This window comes from Erpetoichthys calabaricus, chromosome 11 (genome assembly GCF_900747795.2).
Source record: "Erpetoichthys calabaricus chromosome 11, fErpCal1.3, whole genome shotgun sequence".
Taxonomy (NCBI): domain Eukaryota; kingdom Metazoa; phylum Chordata; class Cladistia; order Polypteriformes; family Polypteridae; genus Erpetoichthys; species Erpetoichthys calabaricus.
In genome coordinates this window covers 19,375,065-19,400,533 of record NC_041404.2, presented here as the reverse complement: position 1 = coordinate 19,400,533, position 25,469 = coordinate 19,375,065, and the positions used below count along the sequence as shown (strand labels likewise).

Below are 25,469 nucleotides of genomic sequence, written 5' to 3'. Positions count from 1 at the left end.
GTGTTTCTGCAGAACTTATAACCATCAGTCACATTCACCACAAGCAGGGTAAAGCAAGTAGTTTTTTAAGGCATAGCTTCCCTTCTTACTACCCACTCTATAATTTATTTTCACTGTTTTCCCAAAGAAAAGAAAAAGCTTTAAGTTAAACTTAGAAATACAGATCCTTCCACAGTGATTCTGTGTTTTGTGTATTTGTTATTTTATCATTGATCCAGCAATACATTTATAATTTGACTACACGGGGAACAGCATACACTTCCATGTTTCACTTCTCCCCTTGTTCAAATGTATACACTGTTGACTTAAACTTCTTATTTCTGGTAGTTCTGATTCCAGGGAACAGCTTGAGAAAACATTTTTAGTGCTGCGGAAGTCAGTGTCAGATGAGAGAGCAAAGATGATCAACGACCTACATGTACCTCACCACATCCCACAATCCTTGTTAAACATTCTGTGCAACAGACTGAATTGAGAGCATAATCCTGTAAAGTGAGGTCAGCTAAAAACAGTGAGAATAATCATAAACTCAGAACATCATGAATACAACACAACTTCAAATGAGCAATTATAGTTATATCTCACCTTCCATATTTAACCAGTTCAGAGATGACACAAGTCTTTACTGTACATGTCCACCATAAGCATATTAAAAATCAAAGTTTCAGACACAAAAAAACAGATACACAAGACACCTAGCTTTGTCTTTTTTTGTTAAAAACCCAGCTATCACTATCATCTAATGTCACACTAAGACTATGCATATTTAACTTTATAGAGAACTGAGAAATTAAATGATCCAATGCTGTTTTCTGAATGAGTGAAAATCAATTTAGGGATTAGATCATGTCATTTCTGAGCAGTGAAATCCCTGCAGAATGCAACAATTAGAGTGCAGGTCTAGTCACAGAGATTTTCACACTTTTGAAACTAATTAGCCGATTTTCAGGTTTCACACACTACACATCAATAAGACAGAGAGTACGACATCTTATTCTGATCAAAATCCTCTTTCTGTACTCTTCTTTGTACAGTTGGCTCTTCTTGCTTTTTCTGCTATTGAACACCTTATACTGTAATGCGGATTTCTTTTGAGAGCACTTTGTTTGCAGTGCACACAATGAAAGATACAAAATGAAATGTTTAGCAATTGAACATTTGTCTTTGTCACAGTTCACTGAACTTCCTACTGTGTACTTGCTAACTAATATACACCACGCAAAATGAAATGCCACCAGAAACTGGCTAAGCCTTTCATGAAAATGTGAAGAACTCAAATGAACATGAAACTTTTAAAATAAAAAACTATGAATTGGGGCCCATGTAAGTGACTTTTCCTTTGCATGTGTATAATCACTAATGAAGGAGGAAAGTAAAGGAACTTAAAATCTCTCTGAAATTCCTTTATTTCATACATTGATCTCCTTACAAACTTACCATTCGTGTCCGCTCATCTTCTAGGTTTTTCAGGACAACAGCAAACTCCTGCAGTGATCGTGCTGAGAAAGAGGAATAAAATTACAATAGTGCACTATATTCTTGTGAAAACTCATGACACATGGAATGCAGTTGAACTCAATAAATCCCCCTACAACTATTTAGGGACTGTCAACAGGGTGACCTTTCTGACAAGTTTTAAAAAGCACCACATAAAATATTTCACTCATTACTGTAACGATTGATTTGTTACACTCTAAAATTAAAAATATCACTTTTACATCTTACTCAAATCTAGGGAACATTCTATAACAATCAAGTAAGCTGTGAGAGGGAACAAAACTCAAAAGTGTGCATTTTCGTTCAGCTTCCTGAGATGTTTCAGTGTGGTAAAAAGAGCAGCAACACTATAATGTTCAAATGAAACTGGACATACAGTAAAATGTGCCAATACAAAACATATTTTAGACACAAGATGGATGAAGGACCACTTTTAAAGGGAACATTAAACAAGATGCAGTGTTAAGTATGTAAAGCAATGTGAAGAATATAAAGTTTTAAAGTGAAATACAAAGCTTTCCTTGTCTCATGAACTTGTCTCATGAAGTGGAGAAAGACAGCATTCAGAACTTTAGGAACAGTTCTCAGTCAATTATAAAACAGGGTGAGGAAAAAAGAAGTACCACAATTCAAACGTTAATTCTACAAAAACTCTACAAGATAAAACAAATTTCATTATGGCACAAGAAAAGGGTTACAAAATAGATTTTTTTTCACTCTGTTTTTTAAAAATTATGTCTTCAATGTGGTGGCCATCATTAGTGATACACTCTTTCTGAACGCTTGCATGACTCGTTCGCCCATTTCAAGGGGAGTAGAGGCTATTTCGTGGTGAATAGCGTTCTTGGGGGCTTCAAGGTTTTGAGGTTAGTGTGTGTATAGTTTCGACTTGTGATAGCCCCACAAGAAGAAATCGCGCAGAGCAAGATCGGGTGAGATCAGATTACCCAGAAACATCTCCTGCAAAACTTGCATGGATCTCCATATGAGCCGTTGTTCCATCCTGTTGGAGCCAGGCATCCAACTTGTTCATTCCTTCCAGCTGGGTCCGCAAAAAGTTCAATGTAACGTTCTGAAGTGATGGGGACCGCTGCTCCCCCTCCTCAAAAAAGTAAGGGCCTACAATGCCAAATTCTGCAACGGCACACCAAACTGTAACACGCTCACTGTGCAGGGGTCTCTGATGAAGTTCTCAAGGGTTGGTTTCAGCCCAATAGTGAAAGTTTTACTTATTTATGCAACCATTCAAAAAGAAATGTGCCTCGTCGCTGCATATGACGATGGCATCTCGATGAACAGTTTGTAGAATGTTTGGGGACAGCTCTCTATGGCTCTCCCAGTCTCTCTCAGTGAGTTCCTGCACGACTATCATTTTGTATGGATGGAAATTAAGGTCCTCATGCAAAAATCCTCCTCAAAGACATGTTGGAAATGCCTAAGGCAGAAGCATGTATGCGTGCTGAACATCTAGGAGACTGCAAAACTGATGCCCTTACAGCTTGGAAATTTTCAGTCGTTCGTATAGTCTGAGGACGGCCTGGAGATTTTCTGTTTAATGTTGTACCAGTCTGACTAAATTTTGCCACCCACTGAAGAATTCATTTTAGGAAAGTATATGTTAAGATACTGCGGTGGGTTGGCACCCTGCCCAGGATTGGTTCCTGCCTTGTGCCCTGTGTTGGCTGGGATTGGCTCCAGCAGACCCCCATGACCCCGTGTTCGGATTCAGCGGGTTGGAAAATGGATGGATGGATGGATATGTTAAGATAACAAAGTTTTATAATAATAGTAATAATAAGAAGAACAGCAACATTCTTAAACTGGCTAAATCTAACTCAGTGTTGTGGCCAACGAGAGCCTACCCTGGAAGCACTGAACTTAAGGCAGGAGACAGCACTGGACAGAGCATTTCACATGTTCTTCATATGTTCACTCACACAATCATTAACAACTAGGCTGCGTCTGCACTACAGCGTTTACATTTAAAAATGCTGTTTACACACAAAAAATAACTTGGCCCAAACCCGGGTTTTCACATTGTTTGAAAAAGCATCTCTGTCCACACGAATGAAAATGAATATGACATAGACGTTCACCTACACACCACAGGGGACTGTACTTTCTCCGGTCCTGTTCAGCCTATATACATCAGACTTCCAATACAACTCGGAGTCCTGCCATGTGCAAAAGTTCGCTGATGACACTGCTATCGTGGGCTGCATCAGGAATGGGCTGGAGGAGGAGTATAGGGACCTAATCAATGACTTTGTTAAATGGTGCGACTCAAACCACCTACACCTGAACACCAGCAAAACCAAGGAGCTGGTGGTGGATTTTTAGGAGGCCCAGGCCCCTCATAGACCCAGTGATCATCAAAAGTGACTGTGTGCAGATGGTGCAGACCTATAAATATCTGGGAGTGCAGCTGGATGATAAATTAGACTGGACTGCCAATACTGATGCGCTGTGCAAGAAAGGACAGAGCCGGTTATACTACCTTAGAAGGCTGGCGTCCTTCAACATCTGCAATAAGATGCTGCAGATGTTCTATCAGACAGTTGTGGCGAGCGCCCTCTTCTACGCAGTGGTGTGCTGGGGAGGCAGCATTAAGAGGAAAGACGCCTCACGCCTGGACAAACTGGTGAGGAAGGCAAGCTCTATTGTTGGCATGGAGCTGGACAGTTTAACATCTGTGGCAGAGCGAAGGGCGCTCAGCAGGCTCCTATCAATTATGGAGAATCCACTGCATCCACTTAATAGTATCATCTCCAGACAGAAGAGCAGCTTCAGCGACAGACTGCTGTCACTGTCCTGCTCCACTGACAGATTGAGGAGATCGTTCCTCCCCCAAACTATGCGACTCTTTAATTCCACCAGGGGGGGTAAACGTTAACATTTAACATTATACATAGTTATTGTCTGTTTTTCACCTGCATTATTATCATTCTTTAATTTAATATTATTTATTGTATCAGTATGCTGCTGCTGAAGAATGTGAATTTCCCATTGGGATTAATAAAGTATCTATCTATCTATCTATCTACCTACCTACACTGGGCATGTGTGCATCTGTGGAAAAATCGTTGAAGGGATGGGAATGCCACCAGCCACTGATTTATCTCAAAACTGTAGCAACTGGTAAATTATTTGCCTTTTGTGCATATATGCAGCATTCAAACTGTACAAAACACAACTTAGATACACTCAAGTAAGCAACACAACATGTGCCATAGAAAGGAACTCTGTGTCTGCTATGTTGGAAAATGGTTTTCTTCCTTGAAGGGTGACCAATCAGGGAATAACATGCTGTAATAAGTGGTATCCAATCAGGGATGTGTCACGTAACAAGCAAAGAATAAATCTTTGCCATGTTTTCAAAAGTCTATGTTCTCTCCCATCCGTGTTGCAATGCTGAGCCAGCATTTTCAGAAGTCTTTTTTTTTCCCCAAAGGTTATAAACGATGGGTACTGTGAATGAAAGGCAAAAATGGAGACTAATGTCTGCATTTTTAAACAAAAACATAGTAGTGTTGACGTAGCCTCAAACTTACACAGGGTCAAATTCAGAGTCGCCAATTACCTAACCAGCATATCTTGTAGGGATGTAGCAAGAAAACTGGAGAACCTGGAGGAAAAGCCAAACAAGCAGGGAAAAAGGGCAAAATCCACATAGTTAACAGGCACAGGATGCTCGATGCATGAAGCAGTAGTGCTAACTACCGTGCTGATGCACTGCCTAGAATAATGAAAAAATTCAGCAAAAATCTGTAAGTAACAGGAGTGACATCCCTACATGACTACTTTGACTTCAATGGCAGAGAGAGCCTGTGAACCACTAACTAACTCAGCTAACTGTGGACAGAATAAACCTCTCATCTCAAATGAGCTCTCCCTGTGTTCCATTTCCTGTTCTTTAAGGAATCCTACCAGAAGGTAACTACAAAATTATCTGGATCCATTCCAAAAGGATTCAACAAGAAATGCAAAAGAATTCATACTAGTATGAGCACGAGCATTTAGGATTTGATCTTTGCAAAGCATAAAAACAAGCGAACTTAACTGGACACAATATTTCACTTCTGAATCTTGACGACCCGTCCATTCATTACTTTTTTTGAACCTGCTTATTCCACTACTGGATAGCAGTAAGCTATAGGCTATCCCATTGACATCGGGTGTTATCCTGGGATGAAAGCCAGTTCAGCTCTGGGAACACCCAAGCCCCCTCACACTGGGCCAATTTATTCAAACATCTTTGGAAAAAGGGAGGAAGCCAATGTGGATACTACCAGGATGAGGAGTGCCAACTCTAAAGTTTTAAAATATAAAAAGTAGTTTAATAAATTAAAAAAATATTAATATATCTTTGTAACATGCATGTCATTATTGCAAGTTGAAAATAACATATTAATTAATGAGCCTGTGGCCAGCACTGCGAATCAGAATCCGTTGCCCAAGCACTGTTCATATGGAGCTTGCCTGTCTGGGCATTGCTCTGGTTAATCCAGTTTTGTTTCCACATGCAAAAAACACGTGTGCACCACAAGAGTGTCTTGTGATAGACTGGTACCCAGCCCAGATTTACACTATGTCCATTTCTGTCAGGACAGACACCAGCTCCCAGTAATGAGTTAGAAAATAGATGGATGTATAGATGTTGACTGAAAGTAAGTGCCGATCATTCAGACTTATACATAAATAAATGAAAAGAGGTCTTTGAAATCTTTTCTGGTGACTGAGGGCCAAATTAACATTCTTAGTGGAAAAGAAAACAAAAAAAAACACACTTCAAGGTGACAAGAGATCAAAATTTCTGAGGGCAAAGTAGAGGGGCAGAAGTCCCTACTGAGCATTCATACCAAAATAGAGAGGATTGAGGCATTAGGATAGGTGAGTGTGTGCGCGATGAAACAGTAACAACGCTTAACAAAAGCATATTTAGAGCAGTCTCTTTCTTAAGATTCTTTTAACATACGGGTAACCTTAAAATATGGACTTGTGCTTGACAAAAGTCCATTGGCCATCACACACAGAAGTAGATATTAACCATCCATCCATCCATTATCCAACACTCTATATCCTAACACAGGGTCACAGGGGTCTGCTAGAGCCAATCCCAGCCAACACAGGGCGCAAGGCGGAGATATTAACCTAGCACAGAAATTAATACTTTTAGTACAGAGTAGCATAAATAGGAGATTGAGCAAGTACTTCCTCCATTTAAAAGAAACAAATGCCTTGTATTTTGTTTACTAGAATGAAGTTTAGAATAAGAGTAGACATAATGATGCTACTGCTTTCATTATCAAGGTGCAGATGTCTATGCCGCACAACCAATGGTATGTCCTCAGTCACTGTAAACACAGCACACTGTTTATAATTAACACTGAATTTTATGGGGACTTATTTTGCTTTACTGATATCATATGCATTTGTCATACATTATATGATAAGAATAAACACTTCTAAGTCACTAAGATAAAAATTGTTCTCCATAGAAGTACTACCAATATTCTGTGATGAACACAAACATTCTTCATCCAGGCTAGTTCAGTATGCACTAAAGCTGAATAGCAGATCTAACTAGTATGAAGAACGCAATGCTTCAAGAGGGATTGCCAAACTTGTCACTATCACCTCAGCCAGCACCACTCCTGTCTCAGGCAGATAAAGATAGCCATTTTCACTATCAACAAGGAGGCACCCAGTTATACATCTGGACTCTTCTGCTGCAGAACAAACATGAAAAACAAAAATGCTGGACCGAGAAGACTGCTTACCGATACACATTTCATCGTCGGTCTCTGCATCGCCTATACACTGAAATTTGAATTCGTTCAGAGACTCTGCAAACTTTCTCTCAGCTGATGAAAGACCTAAAAGAGATGACATAAATGACAGTTAAGAGCTGGCTCTGAAATTCAGCAATAAAGACATAATGCCAGAAGATTTAAAATTCTGTATTAAAATAAAATAAAATTCTCAAGACTGCTTATACCAATTAAGAGTTACTGAAGACTAAAGCCTCATGTGGCTGCAGTGAGTGCAAGAAGGGAACAATTCCTGGATGGGGTGCAAGTGTTTCGCAGGACCCCCACACTCACATTGGATGAATGTAGCATTACCCATCACCTAACACACACATCCTTGAGATTCTTGAGAAGGAGAACTCGAGTACCGAGTAACTTAGAGACGGGAAGACAGCACAAACTCTACAAAAAAAATAATATGCGCGGGTCTAAACCCAGGACATTAACCACTCTGCTGATTCTGTATCAGAAAAATAAACGTCAATCAGGCACATTCATGCATGCACAGGAAAAACAAAGAACATTGGCTTTACTTTAAATATTCAATAGTTAGAATAGTGCACAGCACAAGTGGCAATGTGCTTTGTAAGAATGAACTTAACTGAATTCAACATTACAGAATGTGATTAATGTAAAGTGAAACTGGAATATGAAAGCAGTGTTTCATATTATCACTGAGGAAATAAGAAACCGGCTTTCAAAAATATTCACATATGCAATGAATTATGTCTCAGATGGTATGGTGGCACAGCTGATAGACTGCACTACTGCTTCATGGCTTTTTTTTTTTGGGTATTTCAGTTTCCTCCCACAAAGACTCAAAGCTTAGGTTAACTGGTCATTCTAACATGGATACATCTGTGAACTGCACTTGTGTCCCATCCTGATTTGGTTCATGCCTTGTATGCTGCAATCCCAGGATAAACATGAGCTTGGGAAATGGAGGAGCTTTCCCAGTTATTTATAACAATGTTTCATTGAAAATGACATCTGATGTTCTTGCATTTCTAATTAATTTTTTTAACAGCTTTGAACAATAATTTTACCTTACAACTGCCTTCTTGACATTTAGATAGATAGATTTGCCAAAAGAGAAGAATTTCTCAGTTCTGTCCATTTTAATCATCAGATTACTTTAAAGAAGAATATTGGTCATTTATGCCTTCATTTCATTTGACTTCAGAAACTTTTAAATGGTCAATTCATATACATCCAGCTTACTCAATATATTTTCTCTAATTATTTACTAAAAATGAAATTAACAAAACTGAAAGAACTTTACATTTTCCTGACTGGAGAAATGGTAAGTCAATAGCCATCAGCTTGGCTTGAAATCCAAAACAAGTATGTAAGATTAATTGGGAAGCTTTCGCCATGCTTCATCTATAGATATTTTGGAATGAACACTGTGATGGCTTTATTTTCTGTCCATAAATTTATTTTCTGTTTTTTTTTCCCCAATTCCCAGGTTGCAAGGCACTGTACCCTAACCAGAAACAACCAAGACAAGGCATTACACACTCACACTCACATACTCAGTACATACCGGACGAGTATGGAGCCATCAGTTAACCTACCAGAATATGAATAGGATGTGGGAAGAATCCAGAAACCATCCAGCCAATATCAAGACAACATGGAAACTGCATATGGACTGGGACTGGAAAACAAGTCAAACACAGGCTACTGGGGCTGTGACGCAGCAGTGCTATCTAATATACCAGTGTGCTTTTCATCTTGTTTTAGATGTAACTTTTTCACGTGTGCCCAATCCAATTCTTAACATTCTGGAAGCACAGGGGTCAAAACAGAAACTGACCCCGAAAGGCAGACACTCAATTAGACAGCCATCTTCCTCCCTCACTCTCATATTCACAAAGGGCGAGTTGGAACTGCCAATGAGCCTCACATGGAGGTCATTTGAATGTGGCAAGCAAAGCCAGAAAGAAAAGAGAAGGACGACAAATTTAACATCCACACAGATAGTGACCAGAAACAGGAACAGAACCCAGAATGATGGATCTTTGAGGCAGCAGTTCTAGCCACAGCTTTCAATTTAATAAATGATGCAATTTAGTGTCAGTGTCACTCTGCCACACCTTTGCCACAAGCAGCCAAGTTAATGTTACAAATACTGTATGTCAGCATGCACCTGCTCAAAGATGTCATGTGGAGGTAACCATCCACCAATCCAATTTCACACCGGGTTTGTTTAATTAGAGGGTTACAAGGGTCTGGAGTTTATACCGGCAGCATCATGTGCATGTAAAACCAATTCAGTCAGTCGCAGGGCATATTCACACAAGCCCACACTCAAAACTGGAGAAAAAAGACACCATTGAACCTAACATGAACATGTTTGAAACAGCCCACCTGTAGAACACTCCACTGAGAGATGAACACAATATGTAAAAGCCATAAAGAGGGTAACCAGGCCAAAATTCAAACCCAGGTCTCTCTATACCATGCTAAGTACAGCGTCACTGGGGTGTGAAAGGCATTTCACAAGTTATGTTTTCATTCACCAAAACCTTAATATTTCACAGAGAAACTTCACATCAGAAAAACACATCATCTAGAATTTACAACAGATTTGTTATAGGTCTTCAGCTGTCTAACCTGTCATGGTGCATTAATGCCAAGCCTATCCTAGAGACATCATCTAAGAGCCAAAATAAGAAAAATGTGCATCATGTAACTGTCCTTGAAATGAGTCACCAAGGCTCAGCAAATACTGTATTTACGACCCTGTAAAAATCTTTCAGAATAGGCAGCTAAAGGGAATCAGAAGTAACGGGTACTGAACAGTGAACACCAAGACTCTCCATTCATTCTCTGCCAATACATACTGTGTGACCCTGAGCAAGTCACATAACAACCTGACAGCAGTCCTACAACTGCTCTAGGGCACAATGGTTGACATGGCTGTCTCACATCACCTGAGCCTTGAGTTTTGAATCCCGGCCAGTACGCTGTGTGAAGATTGCATTTTCTCCTGATGTCTATGTGGATTTCTCTTGGGGCACCCTGGTATTCCTCCAGAATGTATATTATATAGATTGGTGGCTCTAATGCAGGCCAGTATGAGTGCAAGCATGTGTGTGTATGGGAATTCCACATCTGGCGCTGTATACCACTTCAGGCCTAATGGTGCCCACACAGCCCTGAAATAAGCAAAACGAGTGCTAAAAATGGAAAAACGTTAAATCACCACTAAGAACAGACCATGGAACCAAGCAACATTGATCAGACTACTCAGTAATGACATGTAAAAGCTCAGTTAAAGCATACTATAATGACCTCATCATCATTTGGCAATAACAGTAACACTTTGACCTTGGAAACTGACAAGTGTCAGGACACTAGGGCCCGTGGTTTTAGAGGTGTACTGGGGCAAAGTTAAAAGCCAAATTATTTGACTTGTAGCCTCACATTAATCTGCAAACTATTATAGTTACAAGATAGGCTGTGTTTAGTTAGTAAAGTTACAATCGCAATGAGGATAAAAAGTAAAACTCACTGGTAGGACCTACTGGCTCAAGTGTCGGCCTATAAACAATAAGGATGCCTGTGTGACCCTGTCAAAGTCGCTTATTCTCCTCGTGTTCCATTTGCTGGATAAATAATCATATTATAGTTCAAGACTTGTAGAGCAAACATATTGGGATGGTTTTGACTAGAATGGCACAATAACAAATAAGGAGTGTTTGTTGATTAGTTTGGTCATAAAACAACTTCAAAACCATAACTGTGACGCATTTCAAAATTACTTTGAAAGTTTTCAAAATTAGTTTTCTAATACCCTTCAACTGCAGTGATGTGGTAATGTGATATATTTATGCTGCATATTCTCAGCATAGTAAGTGCCAAGGAGTGTGAAAAAGACATTTTTTTAAGAAGGAAAAACAAATTAAGCTTTCTGTGAAACTGACACAGTGACTTTCTGTTGCACTTTGTCCCCTGGAAAAGTAAATTGTGCTTCTCTTACAATGCCATAAGTAAGAAATACAGAAGAAAAGGAAGCTAACCTGATCTTTCAGGAAAGAGTTTTCCATATTTCAGCTTAACTGCTCAAATGTTTAGATTAACGGTAAGGAAAAGCAAAACCATTTAGAGAGCAAAGAGCAATTAGTTTAAAAAAATCACTTCCATTAATAAGTAACATGAAATAACCACATAGCTGACCCCTAAAAGCCACATACTTTGGATTCTTTCCAGGACATCTGAAATTTGCACATGTGGAAAAACAAAGTAGTTTTAAATCTACACTTCTGAAATTTAACTCTAAACATGTGGAAAAGAGGTCACAAATTCACTTTCATATCTTAGGCAAATAAATCCGAAGAAGATTTCCTAGGCAAGCAGTGATTGTAATATGTAAAGCACTGAGATCAACGATCACAGTTGTCTCTACAATGGAAACTTCATTGCTATGGGAGAAATGCTTTGCCATCACTACTAGATGTCTGGTCCAGGCCAGGCAAAATGCCGTCATCTAGTGTTCACTACTGAAATCTAATTACATAAATACATGAATCAATTTTCCATCTTTCAGAAAAACCAGCATTTTCCAAGTTTGCACTCCAGGGGGCTATATCTATGCAGTCAAGTGTTTGACAGGACACTAGTCCATCACAGGGAGACATCAGGGGGCTAGTTTACAGTCACCAACCAACCTGTGCTGAGAAGCCCGGAGTTCATAGTGAAAATGCACATTAAACAGAGAAAACAGCCAAGCTGCACTCCAGGAAACAGTGCTGCCCATGGTGCATGCAGGCCTCAAGTTAAATGTTATTATCATGTGTACATAGTACAATGACATTCTTACTTGCATCTATCCTCAGAATGGTGACAGCAACACAAAATCAATACAAAAAAAACTATACCAGCATTGAAGATTAATACATAAATATATAAACAGCATCCATATAATTTCACACTTACCCAGGGCAGGGTCGTGGAAAGACTGAGCCTATCCCAGCACACATAGGCAGGAACAATTCCTGGACCGGGTGCATTGTATGTTAAACACGCACTCAAATATTTAAGTATATAACACGTACATATATGCGCACACACACACACAAACAAAGAATATACACACACTCCTACAATAACACATTCGAGATGTGTTATTATGATGCAATAGTGCATTTAAAACTGTTTACTAAATGCACATCCATGATGTGTGGACTTCACTGTATAAGACAATTTCAACACTGCATGTAACAGTCCAGCAGAACTGCACTCTATTGTTCTTTAAAACATGGGTACTCTCAGATTGGGTCATCCTAATATGTATGTTTCAAATGACTAGAACCTATTTTGTGCATATTTTTTATTTAAAAAAGAATGATTGTAGGAGTTCATCCTTTTTCATTTCCTGCTTTCTCTTTTAGTCTGACATCTTTGTGAAAAGTTACAGACAGAAGATGGCACTGCAGCTTTAAGATGGTGACATAAAAGTCACATCCAGCACTTGGGCAACTACACTAAACACCTGTGGAAGACTGTGTGAAATAAAAAACATGCATAAGAAAAAAATAAAAAATAACTGATAAAGCACCAGGAGTCTCAGGTTAACCATAAATAGAGCAAACTAATTTTAAATAAACATAAACAGTAAATAAGAGTATAATAGGTTTTTAAAATATGCAGACATACAATAAATAATAACACCAAAATGTATCTCAGCAATTCAGCCATAATATTACTACAAACCCGTTTACAATCTTAAATAAAATGATCTGAAAATATTTCACTTTAAAACTATTATGGCCCACTTTTCCAGAAGCATTTGAAAGATTCTAATCATATCAAAGGACGCTTGAGGCATAAAGACTGCTAGTACACTTGACGTGATATTTACTTTCCATAAGGGGCATGGCCATCACCTCTGTGGAGCCTGCATGTTCTGCCAGCATTTAAATTGCTTGAATTGGTTTTCGGACATGCGTGCGATGTTATTTGGGGTGGCTTCATTGGCGTGGTATGTGTGAGTGTGCCCTGGTGCTCCAACTTGGTTTAGCTCCTTGTTCTGGGCCCAAAGCTTTCAGAAAGGTACTGGCTACCTATAACAATGCAAGTCAGATGAATTTTTCACTGGTTTTCAATTGGTTCAGTTTTGGTAGGGTTAATGAAAATTGACTTTTTATAAGCAACATCTAGCCATCTATTTATTTACAGAACTTTTTTAATTCAATTTTATGAACTTGGGGTATTATGGAAGAACTAGGCATGAGACTAGAAACCTAAATAGACAGGTTGTCAGTCCATAATAGGCTACCCTCACACTTACTCAGGGTGGACCAGTTTAGGCCATACAGTTAGTTAACCTAAAACCCCATATCTAAGGAATCCCCCAATTAACAAACATTTTGAAGTCTCTGATGGGTTCAAACGTTGCCTTTGAGCCCTTTGAACATTCCCCCAGTTCTTGTATAGGTTCTCTTCACCAAAGACGTGCACGCTAGATCAACACTTGGCTCAAGACTGGTTCAGTGTTGGGGGTATGCAAGTGTTTCCTGCAATGGCACTCTTGTCACAGTTTGTCACAAACGCTGCCAGGATAGATACAGGATCCACATAACCCTGACAGCAGTAGCCATAAAAAATTGAGGGTTAATAATATCGTATATCCCTAAAGGGAGGGTTGTATGCTAAAAACGAGTTATTGTTTGTAATGTGCATCACATTAACTTTTATGGTTAAATTTTAATTAAGACAAAATAATAGAGCAAGTGCAGAGCAAGTTAATGATAAAAAAAAAATGATAAAAACATAAAATGGATCGGCAACACACCCAAACCACGACAAACACCCTGCACTACCACCCCTCAAACACCCCATCCAAACCCTGAATTAAGACGAACTGTAAAGTGGCAGCAAAGGGATGACCAAGGACGACAGAGAAGGAGGCGCAAGTGCCCACAGCAGAGAGAGAAGATAAACAAACGTCAGGAGTTAAGACGAGGAGTAGTGATGCCAATCACCGTCCACCTGGCCCTGAACTAGCTGTGCCCACTTTTCAATGCGTGAGCTGGATGACCTGTTCATCCAGGCCTCAGAGAGCTGAAAAATGGTTACATTAAGAAGAGAAGTACACCATGTTGATGACAAAGTCGGCACAAGCATGACTGACATGTTTTGTACATGCTTTATAAAATCTTACAAAAAACTCAGAATCCTAGTTCAACATTTGAACTATTCATAGATTTTCATGACAATTGAGTTTTTAAAAATAAAAATGAGATTTATTTGGCATTCATGTTCTCGTCAAACTTTGCATGGCTGTGAACTAGATTAAGAAGATTCACAAAAAGGTTACTGTTACTGTAATTTTTAAGGGTAACTTCCTTAATGCTCATAGAGTTAAGACAGCAAAGATAAAAAATAAAAATGAAAAATCAGCTCTACAGTTTCTTATCTGGGTGATTCACAAAATTTGCACAGACAACAAAAGCCACCGAGCACAGTGGCACCAGCTGCACACAGCTCTCCAAACAGCCGCTCCCTAGTTACAAAGTGACTCGACTCATGCTACGAAAATATCCTTGCAAGGCCTTGGAAAGAAGAAATGGTCTGAAGCTAAATCTACCACCTGGCACCTTAACTTCTGTAACTGCATATCCTACCACAGGAGAGCAAAGAAACGGCATTGAGCTGCCGTCCAAGTTCCAAGCCAAAACAACAGCCTGGATGATTACATAGAAAGTATTTCACATAAACTGCGTGACAAAATGGGCCTCATTGTGTAAAAAAGTGGTGCAGTAACTTAGTTGATGTTAATGGTCACAGGTAAACAGTAAAATTAGATTTTTAACTGGGTTGAGTGGTGGCCCAGAGGCTAAGGATCTGTGCTGGTATCTGGAAGGTTGTCGGTTCAAACCCCATTACTGTCAGAAGGGATCCTACACTGTTGGGTCCTTAACCTGAAAATTGCTCCAGGGGTGCTGTACGATGGCTAACCCTACCATTTGACCCTCAAAAGTCATGCAAAAGGACAATTACCCCTCGTGGATTAATAAAGTATATCAAATGAAATCTTCTTCTTCTTTCGGTTGCTCTTGTTATGGGTTGCCACAGCAGATCATCTTTTTCCATATCTTCCTGTCTTCTGCATCTCGCTCTGTTACACCATCACCTGCATGTCTTCTCTCACCACATCCATAAACCTTCTCTTAGGCCTTCCTTTTTTCCTCTTCACTGGCAAATCTATCCTTAGCATAAACTCAGCACCTCTCCTCTGCATATGTCCAAACCAACGCAATCTCGCCTCTCTGATTTTGTCGCCCAAACGTCCAACCTGAGCTGACCCTCTAATGTACTTGTTTCTAATTCTGTCCATCCTTGTCACAACCAATGCAAATCTTAGCATCTTTAACTCTGCCACCTCCAGCTCTTTCTCCTGCTTTCTGGTCACTGCCACCATCTCCAACCCATATAACATAGCTGGTCTCACTACCGTCTTGTAGACCTTCCCTTTCACTCTTGCTAATACTCGTCTGTCACACTCTTCTCTACCCATTCCACCCTGCCTGCACTCTCTTCTTCACCTCTCTTCCACAATCCCCGTTACTCTGTACTGTTGATTCATCCACCTTTGCCAACTCTACTCCTTGCATCCTCACCATCCCTCTGACCTCCCTCTCATTTACACACATGTATTCTGAATTATATCAAATGAAATAAAATAAAAAATTGTGTTCCGCAGATTAGTGACAATGATACAGTACAAACAACAGACAATAAATACAACACAAACAGTACAAACCTTGGATTAAATACAACATCACATTAGGTCTGCTCATGCAGTTATCAGTACAAGAGACTTCTGAGTATGCTGACAAGCTGAGGATGTAAAATGTCCCTGCATCCAGTGCTTCGAAAATTAATGAACCTTTAACCAGAGTGTTTATGTTACGTACAGTGGGTACGGAAAGTATTCAGACCCCCTTCGATTTTTCACTCTTTGTCATATTGCAGCCATTTGCTAAAATCATTTAAATTAATTTTTTCCCTCATTAATGTACACACAGCACCCCATATTGACAGACAAAAAAAAGAATTTTTGAAATTGTTGCAGATTTATTAAAAAAGAAAAACTGAAATATCACATGGTCCTAAGTATTCAGACCCTTTGCTCAGTATTTAGTAGAAGCACCCTTTTGAGCTAATACAGCCATGAGTCTTCTTGGGAAAGATGCAACAAGTTTTTCACACCTGGATTTGGAGATCCTCTGCCATTCCTCCTTGCAGATCCTCTCCAGTTCTGTCAGGTTGGATGGTAAACGTTGGTGGAGAGCCATTTTTAGGTCTCTCCAGAGATGCTCAATTGGGTTTAAGTCAGGGCTCTGGCTGGGCCATTCAAGAACAATCACAGAGTTGTTGTGAAGCTACTCCTTCGTTATTTTAGCTGTGTGCTTAGGGTCATTGTCTTGTTGGAAGGTAAACCTTTGGCCCAGTCTGAGGTCCTTAGCACTCCAGAGAAGGTTTTTGTCCAGGATATCCCTGTACTTGGCTGCATTCATCTTTCCCTCGATTGCAACCAGTCGTCATGTCCCTGCAGCTGAAAAACACCCCCACAGCATGATGCTGCCACCGCCATGCTTCACTGTGGGGACTGTATTGGACAAGTGATGAGCAGTGCCTGGTTGTCTCCACACATACTTCAGTGCAAGACACATGACAGCCCGCATGGAGTTTGCTAAAAGACACCTGAAGGACTCTGAGATGGTGAGAAATAAGATTCTCTGGTCTGATGAGACCAAGATAGAACTTTTTGGCCTTAATTCTAAGCGGTATGTGGAGACAACCAGGCACAGCTCATCACTTGTCCAATACAGTCCCCACAGTGAAGCATGGCGGTGGCAGCATCATGCTGTGGGGGTGTTTTTCAGCTGCAGGGACAGGACGACTGGTTGCAATCGAGGGAAAGATGAATGCGGCCAAGTACAGGGATAACCTTGAAAAAAACCTTCTCCAGAGTGCTAAGGACCTCAGACTGGGCCGAAGGTTTACCTTCCAACAAGACAATGACCCTAAGCACACAGCTAAAATAACGAAGGAGTGGCTTCACAACAACTCTGTGACTGTTCTTGAATGGCCCAGCCAGAGCCCTGACTTAAACCCAATTGAGCATCTCTGGAGAGACCTAAAAATGGCTGTCCACCAACGTTTACCATCCAACCTGACAGAACTGGAGAGGATCTGCAAGGAGGAATGGCAGAGGATCCCCAAATCCAGGTGTGAAAAACTTGTTGCATCTTTCCCAAGAAGACTCATGGCTGTATTAGCTCAAAAGGGTGCTTCTACTAAATACTGAGCAAATGGTCTGAATACTTAGGACCATGTGATATTTCAGTTTTTCTTTTTTAATAAATCTGCAACAATTTCAAAAATTCTTTTTTTTGTCTGTCAATATGGGGTGCTGTGTGTACATTAATGAGGGAAAAAATTAATTTAAATGATTTTAGCAAATGGCTGCAATATGACAAAGAGTGAAAAATTGAAGGGGGTCTGAATACTTTCCGTACCCACTGTACATTAGAACAAGTAATATTCCAGGCTGACTTCACCACAATCTATAGATCTTTGTGGTCCTGAGCTGATGGACTTCACTGTGCCCCTATAATAGTTGGAGAGGAAGACAACTGGGCTTTCCTCGGACGCCTGACAAAGTAAAGGCATTGGTGAGTCTTCTTGACAACAGCTGAGAAATGCTGTGTCATTATGTATGTCCACGTGAATCGTTTGACATTTTACTTGTCTTTAAACATGGCTGGACAGCGACTTTATTGTTTTGATTGATCTCTACATTGCAGCTAGATACAGTTAGGCTAGTGTTACATTTTGTATTTGTAAATGTGCCTCTACAACACCCAGAATGCTCAGGGTGGCCTAATAGACAAGCTACTGGACTGTAAAGCACAAAGCTGCAGTTTAGTTTGGGTCAGGGATTCACTGTGACCCTGAGCAGATCACTTTACTTACCAGTTTCCAACTCTCAGGGACATTTACAATTTGACCTATGCATTTATGATTTCCCAGGCACTTTCTATATAACTGTTAAATACTGTAATTGCAAATGTAATAATGTGAGTAAGAACATTTTTTTTCTTTAGTTCTCACTGCAGGTCACTGCTTTCATACTCTGTAAATCAGAATGTCGGCTTTGACAAAATGCTCAATTAAAATCTGCCTAGATAGCCAAAGTGAAGTGGCCAAGGTGACATTCTTAGGATCGGATTTTTTTCTTTCGTTTGACTAGCTTGCTTATTAAGCAATGTGGTAATTTATAATGATAACTCTGACACGGTCAATTGAATGACAGCAAAATCAGCAAAACCATAGAATGTGTCAAGGGCTTTGAATCCTTTCATGTACAGGTAGAAATTTTTGAAACCAAAAAATGTTCTGCATGCTTTAAGCAGAGATTTCCTGCTGAAACCAAAAAGATACCCAATTTCTAATAGTATGTTTGGCCAAAACCGAATCACAGGCCCACCCTTAATACACACTTGCATTTCACATTTATATATCATGCACAAAAGCACATTGCATTTTCCTGTGTTGCAATACATCAAGAATGAGAGGTTGAGGGCCAAGATTAATAATAATAATAATGCATTTTATTTAAATAGCTCCTTTCCCATGTTCAAAGCTGGTAAGACTCACTTAGCTGCGTACACACTGTATGTGTAAATTCATTTTAGTATAATCACTTACTGGAGTGTGTGAAAGAACTGACCACTGAAGGAAGTGAACTAAATCATTCTACAGGAACAGTAGCTCTGTAGCTGGCCCTGTTTTGCTGTATTTCAAGGTTTCATGCACATCTCTATGAATCACAAGTGCATCATCATCATGCAGTATACTCATAAGTGAAGATGTACAGTACAAGTTGTAGGGCTACACAAGCTATAAAGTGCACGCAGAAATGGTGCACAACTGCAGCTGCAAAGAGCAAGTTAGCATGCAAATGTAGGAACCAGAACTACACAACATATACAGTGTGCAAATGAAGTGCATATACTGTACATTAGTGTATTCACAGATTGATGTGAAGTCTCCCTGGAGAAATACTGCACAGTTGCCAATGTTTGAACCTGCCACTATGAATTAGGCACTTGTTCAAAGTGAGAAGCAACTCATCTCACGTCTTTCACATTTATGAGTCATTATTTATGTTTGAACAAAAATGCAATTTTGCATAGTCACGGCTGGAAAATTGACCTAAATGAAATTTAAGTGTTCATTTTAAACACTGAATGTCTTTAAGCAACTTCTTCTTCCTCTTTCGGCTGCTCCCATTAGGGGTTGCCACAGCGGATCATCTTTTTCTATATCGTCCTGTCTTCTGCATCTTGCTCTGTCACATTCATCACCTGCATGTCTTCTCTCACCACATCCATAAATCTTCTCTTAGGCCTTCCTATTTTCCTCTTACCTGGCAGCTCTAACCTTAGCATCCTTCTCCCAATATACCCAGCATCTCTCCTCTGCACATGTCCAAACCAACACAATCTCGCCTCTCTGACTTTGTCTCCCAAACGTCCAACCTGAGCTGACCCTCTAATGTACTCATTTCTAATTCTGTCCATCCTCGTCACACCCAATGCAAATCTTACCATCTTTAACTCTGTCAGCTCCAGCTCTGTCTCCTGCTTTCTGGTCAGTGCCGCCATCTCCAACCCATATAACATAGCTGGTCTCACTATCGTCCTGTAGACCTTCCCTTCCACTCTTGCTGGTACCTATCTGTCACAAATTACTCCTGACACTCTTCTCCACACATTCCACCCTGCTTGCACTCTCTTCTTCACCTCTCTTCCACAATCCCCATTACTCTGTACTGTTGATCCCAAATATTTAAACTCATCCACCTTCGCCAACTCTACTCCCTGCGTCCTCACCATTCCTCTGACCTCCCTTTCATTTACATACATGTATTCTGTCTTGTTCCTACTGACCTTCATTCCTCTCTTCTCCATAGCATATCTCCACCTCTCCAGGGTCTCCTCAACCTACTCCATACTCTCGCTACAGATCACAATGTCATCAGCAAACATCATAGTCCACGGAGACTCCTGTCTAATCCTGTCTGTCAACCTGTCCATCATCATTGCAAATAACAAAGGGCTCAGAGCCGATCCCTGATGTAATCCCACCTCCACCTTGAATGCATCCGTCACTCCTATCACAGTCCTCACCACTGTTACACTTCCCTAGTACATATCCTGCTGCCTGCGCTTGGGAAAGCTGATCATAACCTGGTTCTGCTTCAGCCTCACTACAAACCAAGAGTGAGGGAGTTACCTACAACCACACGCTCATTCAGGAAGTGGTCCCCTGAGGCAGAGCAGGCTCTGAGAGACTGCTTTGGATCTACGGACTGGGTTATCCTGCAGGGGTCACATAGATTGAGGAGGTTGTTGACTGCACTACTGACTACATCAACTTCTGTATGGACATTGTAGTTCCAGTAAGAACAGTACGCTGCTATGCTAACAACAAGCCATGGATTACAAGTGACATCAAGGGCCTTTTGAACCAGAAGAAAAAGGCTTTTAAAGATGGTAATCAGCACGAGTTCAAGCGCGTGCAAAAGGAACCCTGAGTCCAGCTCAGGGTGGCAAAGGAGCAGTACAGGAGAAAGCTGGAGCAAAAGTTGGAAAATAACAGCATGAAGGAAGTGTGGGATGGGATGAAGATCATCACTGGCTGCAGCTCGAAGCGGGGTGCCTCCATCGAGAGAGACAGGGATAAAGCAAACCTGATGAACAACTTTTTTTAGAAGGTTTGACCACCCTAACCCACTCTCACTCTCACCTCCAAGTACTGCATCCTCCACCAATCCTTCTGCTGATACCGGCATAGGAGAGAGTTTTCCCCCACCCACAATTACAGCAGCCCAGGTAAGCAGAGAGCTGAGGAGACTTCGTGCCACCAAAGCAGTGGGTCCAGATGGAGTATTGCCACGACTGCTGAAGGCCTCTGTGTTGGAGCTGGGGAATCCTCTACAGCGCATCAACCTGAGACTGGAACAGGGGAGAGTCCCAAGGCTTTGGAAAACATCTTGCAACACTCCAGTCCCAAAGGTATCACGTCCTAGTGAGATAAATGACTTCAGGCCTGTCGCCCTGACATCACATGTGATGAAGACCATGGAGCGACTGCTGCTTCACCACCTGAGGCCACAGGTCCGCCATGCCCTCAACCCTCTGCAGTTCGATTACCAGGAGAAGGTGGGAACGGAGGATGCCATCATCTACAGTACATGCTACACCGATCCCTCTCCCACATGGACAGAGGCAGTGGTGCAGTAAGAATTATGTTTCTGGACTTCTCTAGCGCCTTCAACACCATCCAACGTCTGCTCCTTAGGGACAAGCTGACAGAGATGGGAGTAGATTCATATCCAGGTCCACAAAGACGCAATGCAACTCCTTCTGGCCTTCTCTAAACTTCTCCATCAACACCCTCAGATCAAACATCACATCGGTGATGCTCTTTCTTGGCATGAAACCATACTGCTGCTCACTAATCATCACCTCACTTCTTAACCTAGCTTCCACTACACTTTCCCATAACTTCATGCTGTGGCTCATCAATTGTATCCCCCTATAGTTACTACAGTTCTGCACATCCCCCTTATTCTTAAATATCAGCACCAGTACACTTCTTCTCCACTCCACAAGCATCCTCTCACTTTCCAAGATTCCATTAAACAATCTGGTTAAAAACTCCACTGCCATCTCTCCTAAACACCTCCATGCTTAATGTCTTTAAGCAACTTTCAAAACATTTTTAAGATAATGGCATTAAATGAGTTGCACTGGGGTGTGGTGATTTGCAGTGCTGCTTCCCAGCCATGCTTGAATCCCTGCCCTGTCACTGTCTCACTTCCCAAGTGAGTGTGGATTTTCCTGCCACATCGCAAAGTTGCGCCTGTTAGGTTAGTTGATAACCGTTCAGTGCATTTGTAGGACTGGTGTTCTGTCCATGGCAGGTCCCCGCCTTGCACCCAATGCCACTGGGACAAGTTCCAGCCCCTGCAACTGTGAACCAGAATGAACCGATTCAATAATGAATGGGAGGATGGATGGATAGTGAAATCACACCAACCTAATGCAGAAATGGAAGGAAAACTTATTAAACCATGATCTTGTGAAGCATGAGATCTTTAAAGCAGACACCATTTTTTCCGACCTCATGTTATTTCATTATGATATATTTTACACACATGCTGAACAGCCAAACACTGCATGCAGGATACACTTTAAAACTTTGGTATTTGCACATAGGGGATAATATACAGCAGGAGAAATATCACTGGGACGTGACACTAGTGAATAGGTTAAAATAATAACTTTATCTCAGTTAACACCAATATTGCTATATTAAGTCCAGTTTGCACCTCTCATTATGAGGAATATGTCAGAAAACGGCTTACACTGTAGCAATGAATTTTTCAGTGCACTTTTACAGAAAGCAGACTTGCATCTTTCTTGTGTTTGCTAATTTTGCAGTCAGTAAAAAAAAACAGGCTACAGTGACCCCGTTTTTACTTTATCCATCCATCCATGAATCCACCAATCCATCTATCCATTCATGTTAATCCAATTCAGGATTAAGGGGAAGCAGTTCCTACCCTGACACTACAATGCAGTAACAAGTTCTTGAGTGGACACCAGACCATCACAGGTAATACTTGAATAGCAGATAGTCTCTCACACACACAACACGCCACTCGATAGACACCAATTATCCCAACATACAGGTCTATGGGATGTGGAAAGAGACTGGGGAAAGAAATTGAACTCACTCCTCTAGTGCTGCAAGGCAGCAGAGCTATACACTGTGCCACTACACTTTGTAGAAGATGTGTCATTGATAAAGCAAATAAGACACCGTACCTTGTTTAAATACCAGAAGTCCTTTTTTATTCTGAAGGCCAGAGGACTTAATAAGAACACAAACTGAAAACCACCCAGTTATTGACCGAAGAAGTGTTTGTTTATCCATCCTTCCATCATTTGAACATCCCTGAATCCAGCCACTGGCCAGACTGCTTGGTGTTGATTTATCTTGCTCATAGAAGTTTTCTGCAAACATAAATATTACTGCCAAAATGCCTTTTCAACAATCACATCAAGCAGCATTCAGAAGTAAAACATGTAAAAATTAAACGAAAATAATGATAAGAAAACAAACAAGCAGAAAAAGAAATCAGTTGTGATTTAGCTGTAGTCTGTTATCTCAGAGTTCCAACTAGTTGGCAAAGGGTACAATAAATATTGTATATTTTTCCTGGATCTGAACATAATGTAACATTACATAAGATAACATTCTCAAACCCACTCAATTCAATTTAAGGTCATAGGAGGCCAGCGACTCTGTGAATATTGAGCTATCTTTTAAAATGTACATCTAAAACACTTGTGAGTTATTTGTCAGCAGTAATTTCACAAATTCCCTATCAAGCTGCAAAGACACAGCAAGCACATCACAAGATGGCAGATCTGCTCAGTCCAACAAAGGGGTCTCAGTCAGTACAAAAGAATATAAAGAGCAAGTTATGCAGCGTGAAACCATAAAACGTCAAGCTGGTAGAATTGAGCAAGTCAGCGGTATGACATCACTCACACTGTAATCATACCATGCGCCAGCATGATGCTTTTTATGTCGATTTCTTCTAAATAAATTGAAAATTAGCAAGCAGTGAAGTAGCAGGAGTACATAATCTGTTGGCAGTTTAACTGTTGCGCTGCCCTGCTGAAATTAACTGTTGAAGAAAAGTGTGAACTTTTTATTTTCTTGCAGTTTTTTCTGTTTTTCATGGAAGTAGGAGGCATCATAAGTGGATTAGATTAATTAAGAGCAGGTAGTAGAGTTGAAGACCTGGAGTTGCCATTGAAGTCTCAGTCATAGAGAAGTGAGCATGGCTCATGTCGCCAATCAGCACTTGTTAGGATTGCTCATGCATTCAATATACAGAAATGGGACCAGGTCATGAGAAAAGCCGGCACGGTGCAAGCCAACCTACACATTTCCTTAATCCGTTTCCACATAACAGGACTTTTCGGGTTACCACTAAATCCTTAATAGTTCAACATGTAGTCCCCACATGGCATTTCCACGTTATCCCTGTGTCTCCATGGGCATTGCCCAGTAACCTCCAACATTTCCAAAGACATGCAAACTAACTCAGTTAACTGGCATTTTTAAATTGGCCTGATGTCATTGGGCCTGATGTCATTGAGAGTACCTGTGGACACAAGTGTGTCCCGTACTGGACTATCGTCTTATCCAAGGCCAGTTCTTGCCTTATGCCAGATACTGCTGGGATGGACTCTAGCTCCAAGTGGCAGATTCAAAAAATGGATGGCTGCATATAATCTACAGAACATTAGCTAATAACATAAAAAAAAGTAAACTATGGAAGAGGAAATACTGGTCTATAGTGTATAGGCCACATACTGTGCTTGTTGTGCCAACTGCTAGTCACCTTGCTCCCACACACCACGGAAGACAGTTCTTTTTGTCCTTTAATCGCTTGTTATCTTTAATAATGTGAGCTTTGATAAATGAAGCAAACTACCTGACTACATAAAAATGCACTCTTCTGTGCTATATAAATAAAATTTAAGCTGAGCGCCTGGATGCACATTTTAATGTGTTGCCCTTTAGTCTGCACATTAAAATGATTTAATAATTAAAAAAAGAAAGTGTAACTGAACAGACCAAAATTAGTCCATAAAGGCAAAAACCGAGTATAAATCTTATAGATAAAGCTCTGATTACATTGTCTATTCCCAATCTGGTGCTACTACGGCATGCCCTTGGAAAGTAAGGTAAAAACACTGATGAACTTTCTTTGCCCACCAATCACCATGTCAGTTTCTGTGGGGGATACTTTAAAGTACCTTTGATTGAAAAGATTTTAGAAGCATGGCTAACAAAGACAAGCGTTTCAAACTGAGAAAGAACAAAATGGAATAAGACGAAAAGGGAACACTTTAGTTTAGGTACTGCAAAAATGCATTTATTTCTCATTTACTCTTATGTAACAAGACCTTCACAATGGCTTCTTTGGGTGCTAACGAAACTTACAAAGCACCAGTAGAGTATTTATACATCTCTGAAATGTGACCTACTAAA

The 25,469-nt window shown here is 40.5% G+C and overlaps 1 protein-coding gene across 5 annotated transcripts in view; it reads right to left on the bottom strand.

Annotated features, from left to right (window-relative positions):
- LOC114660226 (rho GTPase-activating protein 26-like) overlaps positions 1-25,469 on the bottom strand; it is a 254,418-nt gene that overhangs the window by 131,309 nt on the left and 97,640 nt on the right. For all 5 annotated transcript variants that reach the window (XM_028812773.2, XM_028812772.2, XM_028812771.2 and 2 more), the window contains exons 2-3: positions 7,278-7,373; positions 1,438-1,499 (exon numbers count right to left, since the gene is read on the bottom strand). In XM_028812773.2, coding sequence (XP_028668606.1) covers positions 1,438-1,499; positions 7,278-7,373 — 158 coding nt within the window. The remainder of the gene's footprint in view (positions 1-1,437; positions 1,500-7,277; positions 7,374-25,469) is intronic.